An 18,979-nucleotide genomic window follows, 5' to 3' on the forward strand; every position below is an offset into this window, starting at 1 on the left:
TTTTGGAAATGACACTGCAAATAACTATGGACTCTATAGACAGGAGCTCTAAACGTTCCTTGGAGGAAACTGAAGACGTATCTGCTCCCCACACCCCACAAATACTCCTGCAATTGTGAAAACTCATCGACAGGTCCCTCAGAAAAACCTTAAACCCAAACTTTGCAGGGCTTGCTCTTCATGTTGGGCTATTGAACCTGAAAAACAACCCACTGTGTATGACATACCTTTTGTACCTTCTCCTTTTTGTGTATTTGAGCCTTTTTGCAGATGGTACGAACGCAGAGGTGCAGATGTTGGAGGGCCAACAAGAACAGAAAAAGCAAGTTTTGCCTGGAGAGTGACTGCGTGGGGTAGAAGATCTGTGCAATGAGGTTGGGGATAAAGCCCAAGAATCAGAATTGTTCTGATCAAGACTTTTCAAAAGGACAGAATTGGGCAGGCTTCGTGGGAGCGGCTTATTATGAAAGACCTGCGAGAGAAAGGCAAACAACGTCGAGGCACACCCAGTGTACTCCAAGGCTGCTTTTCCAAGTGGGGCAAACGTTTAAGTGCCAGCTCGAGACATTATTATGAGGTTTCAAGTGCCTTTGTGGCTCAGACACCCTGGTGTTTATCATTCCCATGTCTTCCAGATCTCATACAGTAGATTATTTTTTTGATAAACTTGAGGTACATCATGTCTTAGCACACAGCTTTGGTACAGGCTTTCCCCAGTTGATCAGGGGCTTTGGCAGCAGCAAACACGGTAAAGCTGTGTTTCAGGAGGACTGCGTAGTTTGTGTTTCCCATCTGTGTAGTGGGTTTTCCACTTCAATGAATAAAGTAGCAACTTCACTAGTACGTGAGGTACTTGATGGTCTCTGACTTGTACCAGGACAGGCACTGGGCAGCTCGTCAGCTCCCTCCTTCACTGCACGGTATGTAGGCATCTCCTTGGCTGCCAGCTGAGCCTTTCTTTTGCCAACTTAAGATCTCTTTTGCTTGTGCTGGGGACTTGCTGTAGGGGAGTCTGTTCCTAGAGGATACCCCTGATTCAGAGAAGACTTGTTCTGCCAAGTGATCTGTTATCCTGGAGTCAGCTCAGGCTGGTTTGGTTTGCCCTTAGCTCAGTCTCACGGCTGCTGTGTTACCTTTCATCCAGCACTGTGTTCCCAGCTGGGCTGCTGCCTCTCACAGCACCAGATCATCTGTTCTTCCACAGTCCCCATTTCAGAGCATCTTCAACTGCGATTCTGTGAAGTAACCTTGAAGTGCCCGTTGTCACTTGAGATGTCCTTGATTGCAAAGAAAAGAGTGACAAGAAGTCAGAAAAATAACAGGAGAGGAGCAGAAAGGCTGCTGCTTAAGACAATTGTTTAAATGCTGTATGTGCCCAGCCGGTACTGAGAGGCAGCTCTTGATGCGTTGACTTGTGTGCCTGCAGGGCTACGCATAGCCTACTTTCCTTGTGTCTGTCCTCAGAAATACTTTGAGTCAAGGAAAGCTCACTCAGTAGCAGCTGCTGCAGACCCGGCTGGTGGCTGGCTGGTCCAGTCGTGGTCCTGAGCCCTGCTGACCGGGCTCAGGGTGAGTGTGGAGACCCTCTGAGGTGCTGCTCCGTGTTGTCACAGCTCAGGCACAGACCTGCCTTGGGTTGTGCCTGTCCTGGCAGCCAGCACTGTTGTGCTGCACCTTGAGAGGTGACTGCGAAGTGAGTCATGGATGTTGGTGGCGTTAGGGAAGATGGATGTGGGTCTGAGGATGCTGCAGGCACCTCTCCTTTCAGAAGAAAGGGTGGTGGGGATGGTCCTACAGTGAGACCTTTGATCTGACCCTCTGGGCTTTGCCAGCATTGCTGTGCTGTGTTTCTTCCCTGACAGTGTGGCAGTGATGATTAGCAACACCAGCTGCCTTTGGCAAAGCCTGGTGTGGATCCCAGCCGTGAGATCTAAGTCTTGCAGAGATGCTGTGTTGCTTATCAGCATCTTTCCTTGCCAACAAAGGGACAACAGCATGAGACAGGCTCTGGAGAGGGGAAACACGCTGAAGATGGGTGTGCTTTATTAACTTTGCCATGTTCTGCTACCATCCTACCGCTGAATGCAGCTGCTTTGCATAAGGGGAAAAGAAAAAGATTGTTCCTGTGTCAGTGAGACAGGAGGAGGGTGTGTTTTGCTCCTCCAGGTACACAGTCACTGAGACAGTTCCTCCTCCTTTGTAGAGACTGCTACTTTGGAAATGATTTGAGGGATATTCAAGCCAAAACAAGTGTAAAACTTTCCCTAATTGTCTGGGACTGAGTTAGTACAGATCTGTTGTCTCAATTTTTGCCCTCGCAAGCACAAAATAATGCAGCTGGAACAACGTTCTGTCCGTTAGCCTTTTGGTTTCTGCATATGGAGGTCGTCTTTCAGGTGTGTTTCCCTTTCATTTTGCCTGCTATGAAATTTCCTGATTGCTCCTGATTTTCTTCCACCAGGGAATTCTCTTGGTGTACGACATCACTAATCGCTGGTCCTTCGATGGGATAGACCGATGGATAAAGGAAATAGATGAGGTAAGTTGAACAGAAGAACACGTGCAGTGGTCTATAGCAAAACTTCAGGGAGGTATCACCTGAGGTGCCACTTCTGCTATGGGGACAAGAATGGCTCTGCAACAGAGAGGAAACGATGGCAGTCTGCTAATAAGCAAAGCAAAGGGATAAGTGTCTGCCCTCCCCTCTGTATAAATCTGCAGTAATAGGAAAGAGCTTGGGAATGGTCAGGGAAGATAGGAGCGTCCCCTCTAAAACACATTGTGGAAGGGTTAAATTAGTCTTCCTCGTTATTTAGTAATACTGCTTGGCAGTCCCTCTCGGTCACAGAGCAGTTTATTTCTTTCCCCTTCACTGCTATTGCAGCTAAGCAGAACACTGGGTGTCAGTTGCCCTTACTAAGGACAAACCACGATTTCTCAATTTCTTTCCTTTTCCAAGCATGCTCCAGGTGTCCCCCGAATCCTGGTGGGAAACAGGCTTCACCTCGCCTTCAAGCGGCAGGTGCCAACGGAGCAGGCCCGGGCGTATGCAGAGAAGAACTGCATGACGTTTTTTGAGGTCAGCCCCTTGTGCAACTTCAACGTCATAGAGTCCTTCACAGAGTTGTCCCGTATCGTCCTCATGCGGCACGGCATGGAGAAGATCTGGAGACCCAACAGAGGTCAGTGGTGAGGAGGATGCTCAGTGCGGGGAGGGCATGAGAGCTGGCTGGGTGGAAATGGAGGGGCAGGACTGACTGCCTGGGTGGAAGGTTTGTTTATTAGGAGCTGTGGGATCTGAAAGCACCTGACATGGAGAAATGCCTCTGGTCAGACAAGCTGAAACTGAGCCACAACGCGCAGGAACCCAGCGGTGAGGGTTGGGCAGCTCCAGAGGCAGTTCAGCATGTCTAGGATTTGAATTGCTCTGGGGCATCCTGCACCTCTCCACTTATTCTGAATGAGGCTGAAAGCAATTAAGCTCACAACTTGAAAGTGCTTCAATCAAACGGCTGTGTGGGATGAATCGAAGCGTTAAGCAGTTCTGTCCTTACCCTTGTCTGAGCCTGTGTCTCCTGTTTGGGAGAAACCTGGAGGCAGAATGAGCCCAAGGAGCTGAAAGGAACTAGATTGCATCCCTGCTGTCAGCGTGCAGCAGTGGGCTGGGGTATTCCATATATCCAGGCGCATGTGCTGCAGTGTGGCAGACTGAGCAGAGTCCACATTATGTCTCACCCTGTTGTGTTCAAAGCAAAATAGTCTGAATTGTCACATTCCTGGCTGGAGGTAGCAGCATACCCCACTGGCCGCCTGAGCAGCAGGAGATCTGTGCTCTGGGGGTGATGTGACTTTACATGGATCCTCAGCTTCTGCTTACCAAATTATCTGCCAGGGCTCCTGACCTGGCTGCCATCCCGCTGTCTCCAGTTCACAGGGAGATGGAGAGCAGGAACAGGGCTGCATTCACAAACCTCTTCTGAACCTCTTCCCGGGGCAGGACTTGTACCTGCTGCCTGCCTGCCCATGAGCAGCAGTGAGGCTTTGGCGGCAGGCTGGAGGGGAAAGCTTGCCCTCGTGTGGCCGCTTGCTGGGAAGTCGCCTTCAAGCCGACTTCCCAGAGCCGGCCCACATGATGGACACTGAGCTAGGAGGGCGCTGGGAAGCCTGAAAGGGCAGAGCCTTCTTCTGCCTTGGTGGAACCTCGGCTGCTGCAGGCACTTTGCAGAGAGCTGGCCCGTGGCTTCTGCTCCCCGAGCAGGTCCCAGGTGCAACTGTCCTGCTCCAGGCCTTGCTGGCCCTGTTCCTCCTTCCCTGGGCATGTCCTTCTGGTTGCCACATGATGGCCTGAGAGCCCAAGTGTCTGGCAGGAACGTGAGCAGGGTGCTGCTGGTCCCGGGCACTGCACAGAGAGGAGGGGTGGCAGTGCCAAAGCTGCTGTTGCCATCAAAGCTGGTGTCTTACAAAGCATTAATCCCTGAAGGCAGAGCTTACTTGGGGTTTCCCAAACTTCTGTCTTAATTAATCTGCTCCCTATTCAAGGCTCCTTTGCAGTTGTTGTTAGCTTATCTCCCCAAAGGAGCATGAACTGCACAGCATAAGGAATAGTTGTGGGGAGAAGGCAGCCTTTGAAATCTCCTGGCCCTTGACTGTCTGGTCTTTTCTCCCACCAGTGTTCAGCTTACAGGACCTGTGCTGCCGAGCCATCGTGTCCTGCACCCCAGTCCACCTCATCGACAAGCTGCCGTTGCCCGTCACCATCAAGAGTCACCTGAAATCCTTCTCGATGGCGAACGGGATGAACGCGGTGATGATGCACGGCCGCTCGTATTCCTTGGCCAGCAGTGGGGGTGGGAGCAGCAGCAAAGGTAACAGCTTGAAGAGATCCAAATCAATTCGTCCTCCCCAGAGCCCCCCACAGAACTGCTCGCGCAACAACTGCAAGATCTCTTAGCAGGATGGACACGCCGTGAGCTTCTAACGAATCCACACCCACCCACCGATGTACAGCTGTTTGCACACTTAACCCTTTTGGACTGGATCCTTTCGGATGGGCTGCGGTTGCTTTTTTCCAGTGGCGAGCACAAGCGCTGGGAGTGTTCTCACGTTTTGGCTTCGCATCCGAAGCGTGGTGCCGGCTGGGTCTCGCAGCGCTGGCGGGGAGAGGACTCTGCCAAGTGACCCTCCAAGAATGCTTTGGGCTTTGCCTCTCGGCCTGGGGTGGAAAATTCAGCAGCTGCTGGGCTGGGGAGGGGGGAAGGGGAAAAAAAGCTCATCCAGTCTCAATGGAGAAATGGATTTAATGGAAGATTGAGAGGCTTAAGGGAGTAGGCAAGGAGAGTCTGTGCTGCAACTTTAACTCTTGGACTCCTGAACAGATTGCTGGTGCAATAGTGATTATTGGATGTAGGGAAAAAAAGAGAAGAAATGGGGACGGGGCTAATGACAGTTTAATGACAGTTTTCACCAGGATGTTAACCTGCTGTTGCCAAAAAAAAAAAAAAAAAAAAAAAAAAAAAATCAAGGCAAGAGCTGGCCAGTTAGCAAGGGGAAGAAAGCAGCCTGCTTGCCTTCGTTTATTTATGTAAATATTATACATATATATATATATCTCACTTGTTTTTTAAGGGTTTTTTTAAGAAGCAGTCAGGGAAAATTTTTTTGCAGCCATGTAAATACAAGCACTGGATTAACTTTCCCAGTGCCAGCAAAAGGAGAAGAGTGGAGGATTTTCTGATGAAAATATCCAAATGCTTTAAGAGACTTTCAATCACCACCTGGGCTTGCGCTGGGTTTTTTTAAAGTACTACATATGCAGAAGGAAAGAACAATTCATGTGTAACATACCCCAAGCTGCTTTATTCCAGTTATTCCCTAAAACTTGTGAGTGCCGAAGGGAGGGTAGGGTGTCAGTGGATCGAGGCGCAGAGCGGAGAGGCTGGGGTCTTGGGGTTTGTTTTCAGCAGGCAGGATGAAGAGGCAGCTCTGAGGTCAGACTGATGCCTTGCTTGCTTTGCACCTTCTGATCCTCAGCTGACTGGGGACTGAGGAGCAGAGGATGGAAGCGTTGCGCCTAAAGCAGCAGAAAAACACTGAATTTTGTCCCTTATCACTGCAAGACCTCGGCCGTTGCCTCCAGAGCCCTCCATCCATGGCACAGCCCTCTGGACCCTGATGTGACACCACCCTGTGCGACAGCACCTGAATCTTGGCCGCTTCTTGCTTTGCTTTTCCAAAGACTTTCTGCCTGAGCTGGTGCTGCTGCGGCTCCTGCTGGATGAAAGTGGGGAAAGGACAGAAGCAATTTTTCCCACTGGAGCGTGAAGGAGCAGGGACTGGGAAGGTGAAAGAGGTTTGTGTAGGAAAACAGTGATCCCCAGGTCCTGTCGTGGTGAATGCACTTGGCTCTCATGGCAGTGCCAGGGAGTGGGGGAAGCAAACGGCTTTGCTCTGTAGGACTGCTCCTGGTTTTTAGAGGGGCAAGAGCTTGAGATGTGATCGTGCTGTGGGAGGTCGTGAGTCAGGCAAGGGCACGTGCTTCCCTGGCTTCATCCCACGGCTGAGCTGTGCTGGAAATTCACCTGGAAACAACAGCTAACTCTTATTGCAAAAGCTAAGCAGGGTGTGACAGTGGGACTAAGCTATGTGTGAACAGATTCTTGTAGGTGGCCAGGATGTGTAGATGGTGAGTAGTGTGGTAGAAAGTGAACTGCTTTTCCTTGTGCGGGGCTGGTCTGTCCCCAGTGAGGAGCCCAGCCGGTGCAGTGCTGCCATCTCCCTCCCGCTGTGAGCAACACCTCTAACTCTGGGCTCGCTCTTCTCCCCGCCTCAGCAGCTTGTTGCATTGCATGGGCAGAATGAAGCCGCAGTGGCTCCTGTGCGGTGGACAGACCCGCTTTGTTCAGGCAGCGTGCGGGGGCACATCCCTCCACGGGGGACATCTCCTTCCCCTCGCTTCTGAGACAACCTGGGAGGTGAAGGAGCTGTCCCCCTCCCTGCTCTGTAGAACAAAATACAATGCAGGGGTAGGTCTCTTGGCTCGTCTCTCGCGTGCTTTATTGCCCAGCTTAAATGAGTGAGGAGAGAATTAAACCCCAGGCAGATGGAGGGAGAGAGAAGAATCCTTTGTAGTGGTGGTTTGGCTCAAGAGCAAAGCCGCAGCCGAGCTTGGCGCAGAGGCTGGGGGCTTTGGAGAACCTGTCTGGGATGGCTGGCACCTGTTTCCCATCACTTAACACAGAGCAGAAGACAATCGCTGGCTCAGCAGCCCGGGGATATACGGCCAACAGGTGATGGAGATGCTCCCCGGCACCCTAAAGGCGGCTTCTCCTGGAAAACGTCATCTGGGCACCGCGAGGCCCCTTCGCCGGGCTGCTCCCAGTGTGTGGGGCGAAGAGGGACGAAGGTTTCTTTCCTGAAATCACAAAGCTGCTGCATGTCTAGAAAAACTTGATGTACCTCTGCTTGGTTTGGCTTTGCCACACGTGACACCTCCCCATGCCTTTTTCCCTGTGCTTGATTCTTTTATTTTTAATTATTTTTTTCACCCTAAAAGCTGTCAACAGATCCTGTCTGGAGTGAGGATGAAAGATTTACCTGGAGCAATTGCTCAGCAAAAATCCTTTTTTTAATTTAAAAGGAAAAGATTCTTGCATCTGATGTCAACACTAGTCTGTAGCTGCTCTCCAACACTTGTACCATTCCTGAGCTGTTTTTTTGGACTGTCCTTTTATTTTTTTATTCCTTTGTACAGTCAATGTTGTTCAACTGATTATACATGGTTTTGTTTTGTATAAATTAAAGTCTTTTTTTTGTTTTGAACTACCGATTGAAAGTGCAGAAGTATCAGATTTTTGTGTGGGCTGGGGAGAAGATGAAGGGAAAAGGTGGTAGTTTTGCCCAAAACTGGGGAATTGGGAGTGTCTTATGGAGGTCCCCATTGCTGCTTCCTTATTGGCCTCAAAATAGCTCATGTTAACCTCAGTCACAGTTCCTGGATCTGGGGTTCTTTTTGTTTTGTTGTGGTGTAGGCTACTGTGTTTTCTTAATATTGCAGGTAGCCAGGCTCCCATCCATGGGCTCACAGTTCCCGGTTCACGGCCATGGGTTTTGCAAGTACTGTTGAAGCCTTAAATTGTGTCTCTGGGCTGTGGCGATCTCAGGGGGAGAGGACGAAGTGCTGCACAGTGCTCACCCATCCTACCCAGACTGGATCAGGCTGGAACTCAGCCTGGGTTAAATGTGAATTTGAAATGAAAAGGTGCTGCCCGGAGCTCAGAGCACCAGAGCTGCCATCGCGGTGTCACTGGGGCCGGGAGCCCCTGGGGAAGTGGGAGATGGAGGGAAATTTCTCCTCTCCTGATCCATTTCTCTCTTGCTCCCATCCCACCTCCACTTGACCTCCCTTTTTCCCTCCCTGCTTGCTTCCCTAGGATCAGATTTTCCACTTCGTACCAGACTGGCCACGCTTGTTTTAACAGCCTAAGTAGTAATTGCCGAGGCTGGGAGGGGGCAGGGGGGAAATGAGATAGTGTCTGCAGCCTGGAAAACCCTGGAGCTAAGGTGGAAGCCTGGTCAGCGAAGAGTCACGGAGACTTTGTTTTTTTCCTCCTTTTTCAGGGGGTTTCTGGAAGTGTCTGTTCTCTCACCAGCAGAGCCCAAACAAAGGCTGTATGTGGTTCCAGGTGGGTACAGCCAGCCTGCACTGCAGCTCTCTGGGCTCGGGAAAAGCAGTGTAAGAAAACACTGCGTGGCCTGCATGTCGGGAGAAAGGCTGGAAAAGCTTTAAGGCTCCCTGTTCCTTGGAGAAAGAGGAGGGAGCAGGTTGCTCTGGGCTGGTTCAGGTCTCTCCCAGTTGGGTGTGTTTATCTGAACCCACCTTCTCAGTTCAAGGGGGTCTTGGCTTGATCCCACTGTCCTTTGTGGGGTTGTACCTTACAGGCTGTGAAGAAATGGGAACCTCCATCTGACTGCACCCAAGATGCTTGAAAACGAGGGTGCACCTACCCCTGGGTGCACTGGTGGGGCAGGAGCCCTCGTCCTGGGGTACAAGGTATTATCGGAGTGGGGGACATGGCACTGTGCCTTTTCCTCCGGCATGGGGTGCTGAGCTGCTTCCTGTGTTCCCTTGTCTTGAAGGGAGAAGACAAGCCATAAAAGTCATGTCTATGTCTGGGATCTTTAAAAGTGACCCAGAAAAATCCCTGTTTTGGGGAGCAGTGGGTGCCTGGATGTGCGAAGGTCAACAGTTTGGGAGAGACTGAAGTTACGGCTGGTTAAGCTTTTGCATGATGCTGTATCATGGGCTTGGTCCAGGGTGGGGAGAGTTGCTTTATCTTTCATCTTCAGCTGAAGAGGCCAGGCCGGGGTCCCCAGGTGTGGGCGAGGCTCTCGAGTCATTGGGAGCTGCATTTCCCACCACGCAGCATCCAGCATCCCTCTGACCGACCTTGCGGCACCAAGGCAAAGATTCCCGGCAGACACTTGTCACAGCCTCGTTGCTTTTGATCTCAGCGATGTGGGGATGAGGCATCTCAGGCTTCATGTGAAACTCTGGCCACCCGCTGGGCTGCTCCCCCAGCTCTGGAGAGGGGCTGCTGGGGCAGCACAAACCCCAGCACCAGCATTTTCTCAGGCTGTGTTGCTGTGACCACATGGACCCCAGTGTGGGGATGAGTAAAAGCCAAGCTCCAGGTATTCTCTTCCCCGCCTTCCCTCCTGCACTAGCATCCTTGAAAGGACCCTGGGGCACCACAAAGCAGCTCTATTCTCCTGGGCTGCGTCGCTGGGGAGCGAGCTGCTGTGGCAGCCTGTGGTGCTGCCGCCTGGCCGGAACAAGGGGGTTTGGGGATGAGGGGTCTCCACGCCTGACGCTGCTGCAGGCAGCTGGTGTCTGGGTTGTCTGGTGGGTCTGGGGGGCTCTGGGCTGCTGGGGCAGGCAGGTTACAGCTCCCAGCAGCTCCATGGCCATCCTGATGCAATTCCCTGTTTGCAAAACATCTCACCAGCCTCTCCATGGGTGTCCTGGGGCAGCGTAACCTCTCCTCCGCATCCAGGGCTGGCCAGACCCCTGGGCAGCTGCTGGCTGGTGGAACTGGGGTCCCTGGGCACAGCCACGGGACGTGCTCCAGTCCTCCACACAAGGTCCCAGCAAGATGATGTGGGGGTCTGACCCTGCTTTGGGATTTCAGGCCCCCGGGTAGCCCCGACACAGAACTTCCGGCAGCTCAGCCCTTTGCCGGCCCCGCTTGGGAAGGGCAGCGTTGGTGGCTGCAGGTCGCGGCGCTGTGTCAGCGGCACCATCGGGAGGTCAGCGTGCCGGGGCAGTGCGTCTGTGTCCGGCTTGCACCAGCGTGGGGGTGTTGAGGGCCCCCCAAAATGCCTGCTCCAGTGCAAGAGGGCTTTCCCTGGGAGCCGCAGGCAGGGCAGCACCGAACCATCACATGCCAAACCACCTTTGGGGTGCAGGTAGGTTTTATTTTTCCCAAAAACTATCAAGAAAAGTCTCCCCCCTTTTTTTCTGCCTTCCCTCCCTGCCCCAAATTACAGCCCTGAATAGGGGAACCTGGAGGTACTGAGCTGCACCCCTCAGGGCAAAACCCCCTTGAGTGGGTTTGCTGCTTCTCAGTATCTGCAGACCCCCCCTCAGCGCTGAGACAGATGGGCCACGGCTCTCGCTGGTGCTGAAAGAGTTAATGCTCCCAAAATGCCATGAAACGTTCCTGCTGCAGGTCAGTCTCCACCAGGGATTAGGGAAATCTGGCCCGGGAGCCAGGGCCGGCTCCTGCCAGCTCAGGGCCGGCTGCGGGACGTGCTCGGGAAGGCAGCGGCGGGATTGAAGCCCAGGCACAGTGCGCCGGAGCAGCCCTGCCAGGGTCTGGCACGGCCAGGCGCTGCCTTCCTACTTAGTTTAAAAAGACCAGCCATAAATCAGTGGTGAGGGAGGGCTGGAAGCTGCTGCCGGGCCGGGTGAGCCCCTCCACGGGGTCTGGGTGGGCACCCATCCTGCCACGCTGCTGTGGCGGGCAGCGATGCACACTGCTCACGGGATGCTGGCTGGAGAGGAGGGATGAGCAGGGGGGACCCGTGTGGGGGCTGGCACCCGCTCCGGGGTGCAGGGCTGCCTGTGCCCAGCGGGTGCCCAGAGGCTCCCAGGGCAGCCCCACAGCGGGGGCTCCGCGTGTCTCCCCGCCGGCAGCCCTGCCCGAGTGGACAACAGGCTCTGGCTGTTTTCTCATCCTGCAGGAATTCAGCACCGTGGGCTGGGCAGTTGGTTGGGGTTTTTTTGTGCCCCCCTCCTTTCACTCTCCCTCTTTGGAGACTTTCCGCATTCTGCCTTTGATCTCCCCCTATGTTTGCCCAGCCGATCGCTGGGCTCGCCGGGGTTAGAGGCTGAGGTCAGCGCCTTTCCCATTCCAAACACCCAGAAACATCAGTGGGAAGGGAGGGGATTCAGATTACAACCTTCCCGTCCTCCCCTTCCACCCCACTCGCCCCGCTCGCCAGAGCAGGGGATGGACTGAGCCACACTCACCGAGGGACACCGCTGCCACCCTGTCCCCAGCACCCGGAGAGTCAGGTAGCAGCGATGGATGGAGGTGGCGGGCAGCATCGCTGGCGGTCCAGCAGACACGGGATGTGCTGAAGGCCAGAGGTTTGGTCCTCTCCTCCTCCTCCTCCTCCCCTTTGTCCCCCCGCCCGCCTTCTCTCTCGTCCCTTCCATCCTGAATGTGATTTATCCCAAGCCCTCGCCAGCGAGCCAGGCCAGCAGCGTGGGGTTGCCAGATGCCTCCTCGTGGGAATTTCGGCCGCCCTGGCCGAGGCCAGCACGCCGGCGGGCGGCAGCATGTCCCCGTGGGCATCGCCCTGCTCCTGCCGTTGCTGGCGGTGGCGGCCGGGCTGAGCCTGCAGCCGGGCAGGATGCGGCACCTGGGGGTCTGCCCCAACCAGCTGAACCCCAACCTGTGGGTGGATGCACAGAGCACCTGTGAGCGGGAGTGCCAGGCTGACCAGGTGAGTGATGGGACTGCGGGGGGTGGGGGGGTGTCCCCAGGTCCCACAAGGGAGATGTTTTGGTCCCATGCCCAGTGGCACAGCCCATTCAGTTGTTTCAGTGCAACACGCTCAGACTGGCTGCAGCTTCATCCCCTAAGACCCTTCTGTTGGTAGGCACAAGGGGTGTCCCGGGGCCGCTCCCTGGCCACCCAGCAGGCAAAGAAACTTCTTGTAGCCACCAAGTCCCACCACAGGCCATACCACATGGCCAGGATACCCTGTTTGTGCGCCCCAAGGATGCTCTCACCAGACAAAGGGAACAGGTGTGCTGGGACAGGGCCCCCCATTTCGGGCAGTGGACAGCCCCCCCAACACTCCCTCTGGTTTCCCCTGAGAGCAGCAGCCCACCCCTGGAGCGGGATGCCTGTCCTGCAGAGCCCCAGCTCTGGCTCCACAGTGGTGAGCAGGGACACAGCCACCTCTGACTGGGTTAGGGCTCCCTAAAGGGAATGATCCCTTTGCAATTCATCTGTGTAATGAGTTCTGCCTCCACTCAGCCAACAAAAGCTGAGAGGGGTGAGACTCTGTCTGCCAAGGAGAAGGGAGCAATCACCACTGCAGTGCACCCCTAACCCCCTAACCGTGCTGGTGGGGGTCTGGGGGAGCTGAGGGTGGGCTGAGGCCACCGCAGCCACTCGGGGTGGTCCAGCTCTCAGCTGGAGTCCAGCAATGCTGAGGATGTACAGGGCTGTGCAGGGGACACCTGCCCAGCTGCAAACCCCACAGCGGGGGTGGGAGCAGCACCCACAGCTGCAGCACAGCAGTGATCCCCCTGCCTTCCCATCTCCTCTTCCCCTGGCCAGGACTGTGAAGGCTTTGAGAAATGCTGCACCAATGTGTGCGGGCTGCGGAGCTGCGTGGCTGCCCGCTTTGCTGATGGCAGCCTGCCGGAGCTGGCGCTGGCACCGGCAGCTTCGTGTGAGAGCTTCGTGTGCGCGCAGCAGGGCTCTGACTGCGACATCTGGGACGGGCAACCTGTCTGCAAGTGCAAGGACCGCTGCGAGAAGGAGCCCAACTTCACCTGCGCCTCCGACGGCCTCACCTACTACAACAAGTGCTACATGGACGCTGAGGCATGCCTGCGCGGCACCCGCCTCACCACCGTCCCCTGCAAGCACATCTTCACCTGGCCCGACACCAGCCCCGTGCCCCAGGAGACGACGGCGCGTCCCACACCGGGAGCCGGCCCCGAGGTGCCAGTGCCCCCCGCCCTCTACAGCAACCCCTTCCACCAGTCGGTACGTGCCGGTGGCACCGTCAGCTTTCGCTGCGACGTCAGCGGGCGCCCGCGGCCCGACATCACCTGGGAGAAGCAGAGTGAGCGGGAGGAGAACTTCATCATGCGGCCAGACCAGATGTACGGCAACGTGGTGGTCACCAACATCGGCCAGCTGGTCATCTACAACGCCCGCCACGAGGATGCCGGAATTTACACCTGCACAGCTAGGAACTCCGCCGGGCTGCTCCGTGCCGACTTCCCGCTGTCGGTGCTCAGGCGGGAGCCGGGGGGCACCCCGCGGGCCGGCAGCCCCCAGCCCTTCCCTAGCGCCGAGTGCCTGAAGGAGCCGGACCGGCGGCGGTGCGAGGCCCTGGAGGTGCGCTGGCACTTCGATGCCAAACAGGGCGCTTGCCTCACCTTCCGCTACGGGGGCTGTGGGGCCAACAGGAACCATTTTGAGACCTACGAGGAGTGCCGGGCTGCCTGCTTGGGCAGTGCCCGTCCCACCTGCCTGCTGCCCATGGTGCAGGGTCCCTGCCAGAACTGGGAGCCCCGCTGGGCATACAACCACCTGCTGAAGCAGTGCCACTCCTTTGTCTACGGCGGCTGTGAGGGCAACACCAACAACTTTGAGAGCAAGGAGACCTGTGAGGATGTCTGTCCCTTCCCCAAGAGCCTGCAGTGCAAGGCTTGCCGCCTGAAGAGCAAGATGGTGCTGAGCCTCTGCCGCAGCGACTTTGCCATTGTGGGCCGGCTGATGGAGATTGTGGAGGACCAGGACTCTGGCATCGCCCGCTTTGCCCTTGAGGATGTCCTTAAGGATGAGAAGATGGGCCTCAAGTTCTTCAACATCAAGTACCTGGAGGTGACCTTGACCAACATGGACTGGAGCTGCCCCTGCCCCAACATGACAGCGGAGGACGGGCCGCTCATCATCATGGGCGAGGTGCACGACGGCATGGCCACGCTGGACCCCAACAGCTACGTCCGGGCAGCCAATGACAAGCGGGTGAAGAAGATTTATGAGCTGATGGAGAAGAAAACCTGTGACCTCCTGAACCGCTTCCAGGACTAGAAGAGAGCCAGAACATGCTGATGTGGGGGGCACAGACCTACCATGGAGGGAGGGAGCTGCAACCGGAGGGAACCCCACACCAATGCTTGTATGTAGGGATTACCACTGCCATGTAGTTCCCCCCAAACCCATGCTGAGCCCCAGCCCAGCTCCTACCACCCCTGTAATTTATCAGCTGCATGCCCCCCCATGTACTTCCCCAGCCAGCAGCAATAAAGGACTGGGTCAGGTTGCAGAGGGGTGGGAGGTCTGCCAGGACACCCCTAACCACCCCCCCTGCAAAAAACCCCTTCCCACCACACGAAAGCCCCCAGACCCAGTGTAGCACCCCCCAGGCAATGCCAGTGAAGGATCTGTCCCCCTCCACTGGTGCTGCCAGGGCTGGAAATGGGGATGCATCCCCCCCATTGTCATTGCTGAAAGCATCAGGAAGCTGCTGGGGGCTGGGTGGAAGGATGACGAGTCCCCTCCACTGTTGGCATGGTGTTCTCCCGGCAAACTGGTGCTGAGCAAGAAGTCTTCTTCATGCCCAGGGGTTCTTTGCTCTCCTGCCTGTGCCCCCTGTGGCAGCTGCAGAGGCTTCTCTAGGAGAGGCTGGGGTGCCCCTCTGAAGGGGTGGGGGGAGACAGAGCCCCCAGCCCACCAGACACGCCTGGCTGGAGCGAATGGAGAACTGTCCCACCGCTGCCGACCCCATCCGCAGCTGGTACCAGCACAGGGAGTGTGTGACCCCGTGAGGAGGTGTCAATGAGCCGGGGCAGCCGTGCCGGAAAGGTGCCAGGAGATGACAGGAGGTGCTGGGAGGTGCCATTGGGGCAGGTCACTGCTTGCGGAAGATGAGACACTTGTTGTTGGCTGGCATGTCCACCTGAAAGCACAGAGCCTGGGGTCAGGGTGGGTCCCCACCAGTGCAGCGACTGTCCCCCTCTGTTGAGCCCAGCACCTACCATCCTCTCCAGGAGCAGCCCATTGGCCTCGGCCAGCCGCTGCAGCAATGCCGTGTCCCGAAGACCCCAGGCAGGATTCCTGCATGGAGGGAGCCTTGGGTCAGACAGACAGACAGATGCCTTGCCCCCACACTCTCTGAAGCATCCCCATCACCAGAGGGTACCCACAGTTGGTGGGGGTGCTTCCCCCAACCATCATTTTAGATCTCCTCTTGAAGGACCATGCAGGGAGGGAGCTCCCTGGGGCTACGGGCAGGACAGGCAGCATGGGCAGGACAGACCCCCAGCAGCCTCAGGACCCACAGCTCTCCCTTCCTACCTCTGCCTCAGGCTGCGGTCAAAGTCCACGTTGCTCTGGGGGCTGATCTGGCCGTCCACGGCATAGGGCTAGGGGGGACATAAAACTGCAGACCTGAACCATTGTGTGCCCCCGACTTCCCCACAGCCCACAGGTTGCTGTCCCCACCACACACAGAGCCAAGTGAGAAGGGACATGGCCCCTGAGAGTGACCACAGGTCTCATCACCCCCCACGGGCCCCTTGGACCCTGCCCTGGATGAGGCGAGGGAGGACAGGTTCCCTCCTGTCCTAGGAGCGTGTGGCCGAAACAGCCCCATCCAAGGCTCAGCACCTGCCCTGAAAGCCTGAGACCCCCACTAAAACTGAGGCCCCTGCTTTCCTCATCCACCCCACAAGCCGTGCCTGGAGCTGCCCTCCCACCTGCAATCCCCCAGCAAGCCCAGGAATACCCATGCCCAGTGAGCAACACCCACCCCGTAGGTGAAGAGCACACCTCCGGGCTTCAGCAGCACCCCAGCACCCTTGAACAGGCCCTGGGGAAAGAGAGAAGTAGGGAACAGGTCAGGGTACTGAGGACACCCCCCAAGAGCCCCCTCCTTGGGTTTGCAACCACCAAACCAGGGGACAGGGACCAAGCAAGGGCCAGCGTGGCTCCAGCCCTGTCCTGCTCACCTCGGTGCACCGCAGCTCCGAGATGTGCATCATGTTGATGCTGATGAGGAGGTCGAGGGTGCTGGGTTGGGTGCCTCCCCACATCTCCCAGCTTTGTGAGACATCCAGCAGGATGGGGGGCAGCATGTTGGGGACGTGCATGGCCTCTGCATACGCAGCGATGCTGTGGACACCAAACCTCACATCAACCCCAGCTGGGGCATCGCGTGTGTCCACCACTCGCACATCCCCCCCCAGCAGCACTCATTGCAGGCAAACCCGAAACCAGCCTGTGCTGGCTGCCAGCAGCATCTCCTAGGTGGGCTCTCTGATATCTAATAATAAGGTTGTGCTTGCAACACAGCTGGGGCAAGAGTGGCTCTGCACAGGACAAGGGGCTGGTATGGCTGAGCTCTTTGCTTCACAACAGGCAGCTGGGGAACTGGCAGCAGCCGGATAGCCAGCAGCACACAGACCAAGAGACCCCAGTGCCTAAAATTTCCAAATTCACTCCTGCCTCTCAGCAGGGCAGCCGGAGCACGCTGCCCTCCCAGCTGCCTGCACACACGTGCTGACGCTGCCCGCGCGCTGCCTGCACCCACATGCCCGTGCTGCCCGCATGCTGCCTGCAGCACCCCCAACACCCACGTGCCCTGGCTGCCTGCACGCCACGCAGCGGGGCTGCCTGCAGTGCTGCCTGCACCCGCCAGGACAACTGCACCACTACCGGGTGATTTTGGGGTGATTTACACCCTTTTTGGCACAGTTACCAGCCAGATCTCAGTTCCCAAGGCAGTAGACTGGGATTATTTTTAACCAGGGCAGCGGGTGCCACGTGTTGCTGCCTGAGAGGTGATGGGTGGGAAGGACATCAGCTGCTCCCTCCTTGGACAGGGGGGAATTTTGGCACCTCCCCACCAGGTTTATTTTATTATATTTTTTTTCATGAGGGAATTCCTCCCTGTGCTGCAGAGCTGAGGTTTATTTTTGTTTCCTGAATGGAAACCGAGCCCTTCCAGCCCGGCGCTGCAATGCCTGGAATGGGCATTTGGCTGTGGCTGGACCCACACACATCAGCACAGAGCAAATAAATACAGCCTGACATGGCTCACCAGGGTGACACCGTGCCGGGAGTGGGGTGTGAGCCATCCACCGCATGGGTGGGAGCTATCACCAGCATCCCCTGAGCGGGGTATCAGGCCTGGTGTCACCACGGAGCATTGCAGCCGAAACTGCTAACAGGAGGGGGCGAACGCTCCACGCTGGGTGCTCTGTAGGCAGGAATTGCTCTGTAGCTGGGGAGGCTGTTAGGGAGTTGGATGGTGGGGCTTTTCCGGGAAAAATAAAGTACTGGGCTGTTTAGGAGTTGGATACTGGCGCTTTTCTGGAAAAAATAAAGCATCAAGCAGGAGAACCTGGGCTGTTTGAGGAGAGTTCAATATTGTTTTTTTCCTGGAAAAAAATCAGGGCATCCAGCTGGGGAGCCTGGGCTGTCCAAGAGGTCAATATGGAGTCTTTTCTGGAAACAAAATAAGCATTTGAGAGTTGCATATTGGGTCTTTCCTAGTAAAAACTAAAGCACTGAGCTGAGGGTCCCAGGCCATATAAGAGTTAAATATTGGGTCTTTCCTGGTTAACAACCAGCATCCAGCAGGGGAGCCTGGGCTGTCCTAGAGCTGAATTCCCAGGAATATCCCTGGGAAAAAAAATACAGCAAGAGGCTGGAGAGCCCGGGCACTCCGGTTGCAGGTCCATGGGGTGGGGGCTGCAGGCGGGACCCCCAGGGACCCCCACCCCACGCTCCCCACTCACCTCCGCAGTGCCTGGGGGTCGATGTCGGAGGGCTGCCAGCGGGTCTGCGGCAGTGCCTGGGCGAAGTACGCAGCGTGCAGCCCCGCGCCCGCCCCCACCTCCAGCACTCGCAGGGCGCCTGGTCCCGTGTGGGTGCCGGAGCCCGCGTACTGCCGCAGTACCGCCAGGATCGGGCCCTTGTTGCGCTCCGCCGCCGCCGGTGCTTGCATGGCTGGAGGGGGCGTTGGTCGCGGTGCGGGGACTACAAGTCCCAGCCGCCCCCACGGGGACCCGCCCCCACGCGCCGCGGGTGGAGCTTCCCATGAGGCGGAAAAAAATGTAAAAAGCAACCTAAAAAATCTTGCGCCGCCCGGGAATCGAACCCGGGTCGCAAGAATGGGAATCTTGCATGATACCACTACACCAGCGGCGCGGCTGAGAGTTTGTGTGCCCCGCCCGTATTCAGCCTTCCCACCCGTGATCGCGGGGCGGAGCACCAAGGGAGCGTGGGGTGATGGGTGCTGCCGTTCACCCGCCACCCGTGGGCCTTTGCCACCCTATTCTCACCGCCCCAAACAGGCCCAGGTTACTGCTCCGCCCGGACACCCCAGGAAAATGGAAGTGCATGGGACACTGGCTGTGGGCAGGGGGACGGGGACAGCAGGGTCACTCCACAGGAACGCAGAGAAACCCCCAGACCGTCTGCAATGACTCTCACTAACGATGGATGCCTGGAAGTATCCAACCGGAGCCCGAGGATCTGAGGTCTGGGACTTCCGAGCGTGGAAGGGCTTGGGGCTGCACCCACGAGCACCCAATGAACCTCAGGCAGGTGTCAGGTGGGGAAACTGAGGCACAACTCCCTTGGTGTCAGGGCAGGTGACAAGCTGGTGGTGGGGTTCCCCTGGTCACATTTGTATTTAAGCACAGTAACAAGGGTCACAT

The 18,979-nt window shown here is 56.5% G+C and overlaps 3 protein-coding genes and 1 non-coding gene across 8 annotated transcripts in view; 2 read left to right on the top strand and 2 right to left on the bottom strand.

The window, feature by feature from the left end:
• Positions 1-7,818, top strand: part of RAB40C (RAB40C, member RAS oncogene family) — a 32,833-nt gene extending 25,015 nt beyond the window's left edge. For both annotated transcript variants that reach the window (XM_065031011.1, XM_065031012.1), the window contains exons 5-7: positions 2,462-2,539; positions 2,960-3,182; positions 4,671-7,818. In XM_065031011.1, coding sequence (XP_064887083.1) covers positions 2,462-2,539; positions 2,960-3,182; positions 4,671-4,951 — 582 coding nt within the window. In that variant the 3' untranslated portion in view covers positions 4,952-7,818. The remainder of the gene's footprint in view (positions 1-2,461; positions 2,540-2,959; positions 3,183-4,670) is intronic.
• Positions 7,819-10,067: 2,249 nt separating this feature from the next.
• Positions 10,068-17,657, top strand: WFIKKN1 (WAP, follistatin/kazal, immunoglobulin, kunitz and netrin domain containing 1). The gene is made up of 3 exons (XM_065031006.1): positions 10,068-11,650; positions 11,742-12,009; positions 12,855-17,657. The coding sequence occupies exons 1-3, from the start codon at positions 11,589-11,591 to the stop codon at positions 14,343-14,345; spliced, it is 1,821 nt and encodes a 606-aa protein (XP_064887078.1). The 5' UTR covers positions 10,068-11,588; the 3' UTR covers positions 14,346-17,657.
• On the bottom strand, positions 14,270-18,476 carry METTL26 (methyltransferase like 26). 4 transcript variants are annotated; one of them, XM_005505653.3, is made up of 6 exons: positions 18,056-18,324; positions 16,265-16,427; positions 16,066-16,125; positions 15,612-15,679; positions 15,293-15,371; positions 14,988-15,213 (listed from the first exon to the last, which is right to left on the bottom strand). In XM_005505653.3, exons 1-6 carry the CDS (start codon positions 18,262-18,264, stop codon positions 15,166-15,168), a joined length of 627 nt encoding a protein of 208 aa, XP_005505710.2. In that variant the 5' UTR covers positions 18,265-18,324; the 3' UTR covers positions 14,988-15,165. The 4 variants fall into 4 exon arrangements, with proteins under 4 accessions (XP_005505709.2, XP_064887085.1, XP_005505710.2 ...); XM_005505652.3 differs by lacking the exon at positions 15,612-15,679 and having other exon boundaries at positions 14,270-15,213; positions 18,056-18,327; XM_065031014.1 differs by lacking the exon at positions 16,265-16,427 and having other exon boundaries at positions 18,056-18,476.
• TRNAG-CCC (transfer RNA glycine (anticodon CCC)) lies at positions 18,397-18,467 on the bottom strand. The gene has a single exon. It is a non-coding gene; the product is annotated as a tRNA-Gly (tRNA).
• Positions 18,477-18,979: the final 503 nt, after the last annotated feature.

Source organism: Columba livia, chromosome 15 (assembly GCF_036013475.1).
Source record: "Columba livia isolate bColLiv1 breed racing homer chromosome 15, bColLiv1.pat.W.v2, whole genome shotgun sequence".
Lineage (NCBI taxonomy): Eukaryota > Metazoa > Chordata > Aves > Columbiformes > Columbidae > Columba > Columba livia.

Excerpts from the sequence above, each read along its gene's own strand:
- WFIKKN1 (XM_065031006.1), top strand. The coding sequence starts at position 11,589 with ATGGAGGTGGCGGGCAGCATCGCTGGCGGTCCAGCAGACACGGGATGT. Across the intron at positions 11,651-11,741 it reads GGATGTGCTGAAGGCCAGAG|CCCTCGCCAGCGAGCCAGGC; the intron begins GTTTGGTCCTCT and ends ATTTATCCCAAG. Across the intron at positions 12,010-12,854 it reads GGGAGTGCCAGGCTGACCAG|GACTGTGAAGGCTTTGAGAA; the intron begins GTGAGTGATGGG and ends TCCCCTGGCCAG.
- METTL26 (XM_005505652.3), bottom strand. The coding sequence starts at position 18,264 with ATGCAAGCACCGGCGGCGGCGGAGCGCAACAAGGGCCCGATCCTGGCG. Across the intron at positions 15,372-16,065 it reads GTGTGCTCTTCACCTACGGG|GAATCCTGCCTGGGGTCTTC; the intron begins GTGGGTGTTGCT and ends CCCTCCATGCAG. Across the intron at positions 15,214-15,292 it reads GGCTGCTCCTGGAGAGGATG|GTGGACATGCCAGCCAACAA; the intron begins GTAGGTGCTGGG and ends CTGTGCTTTCAG.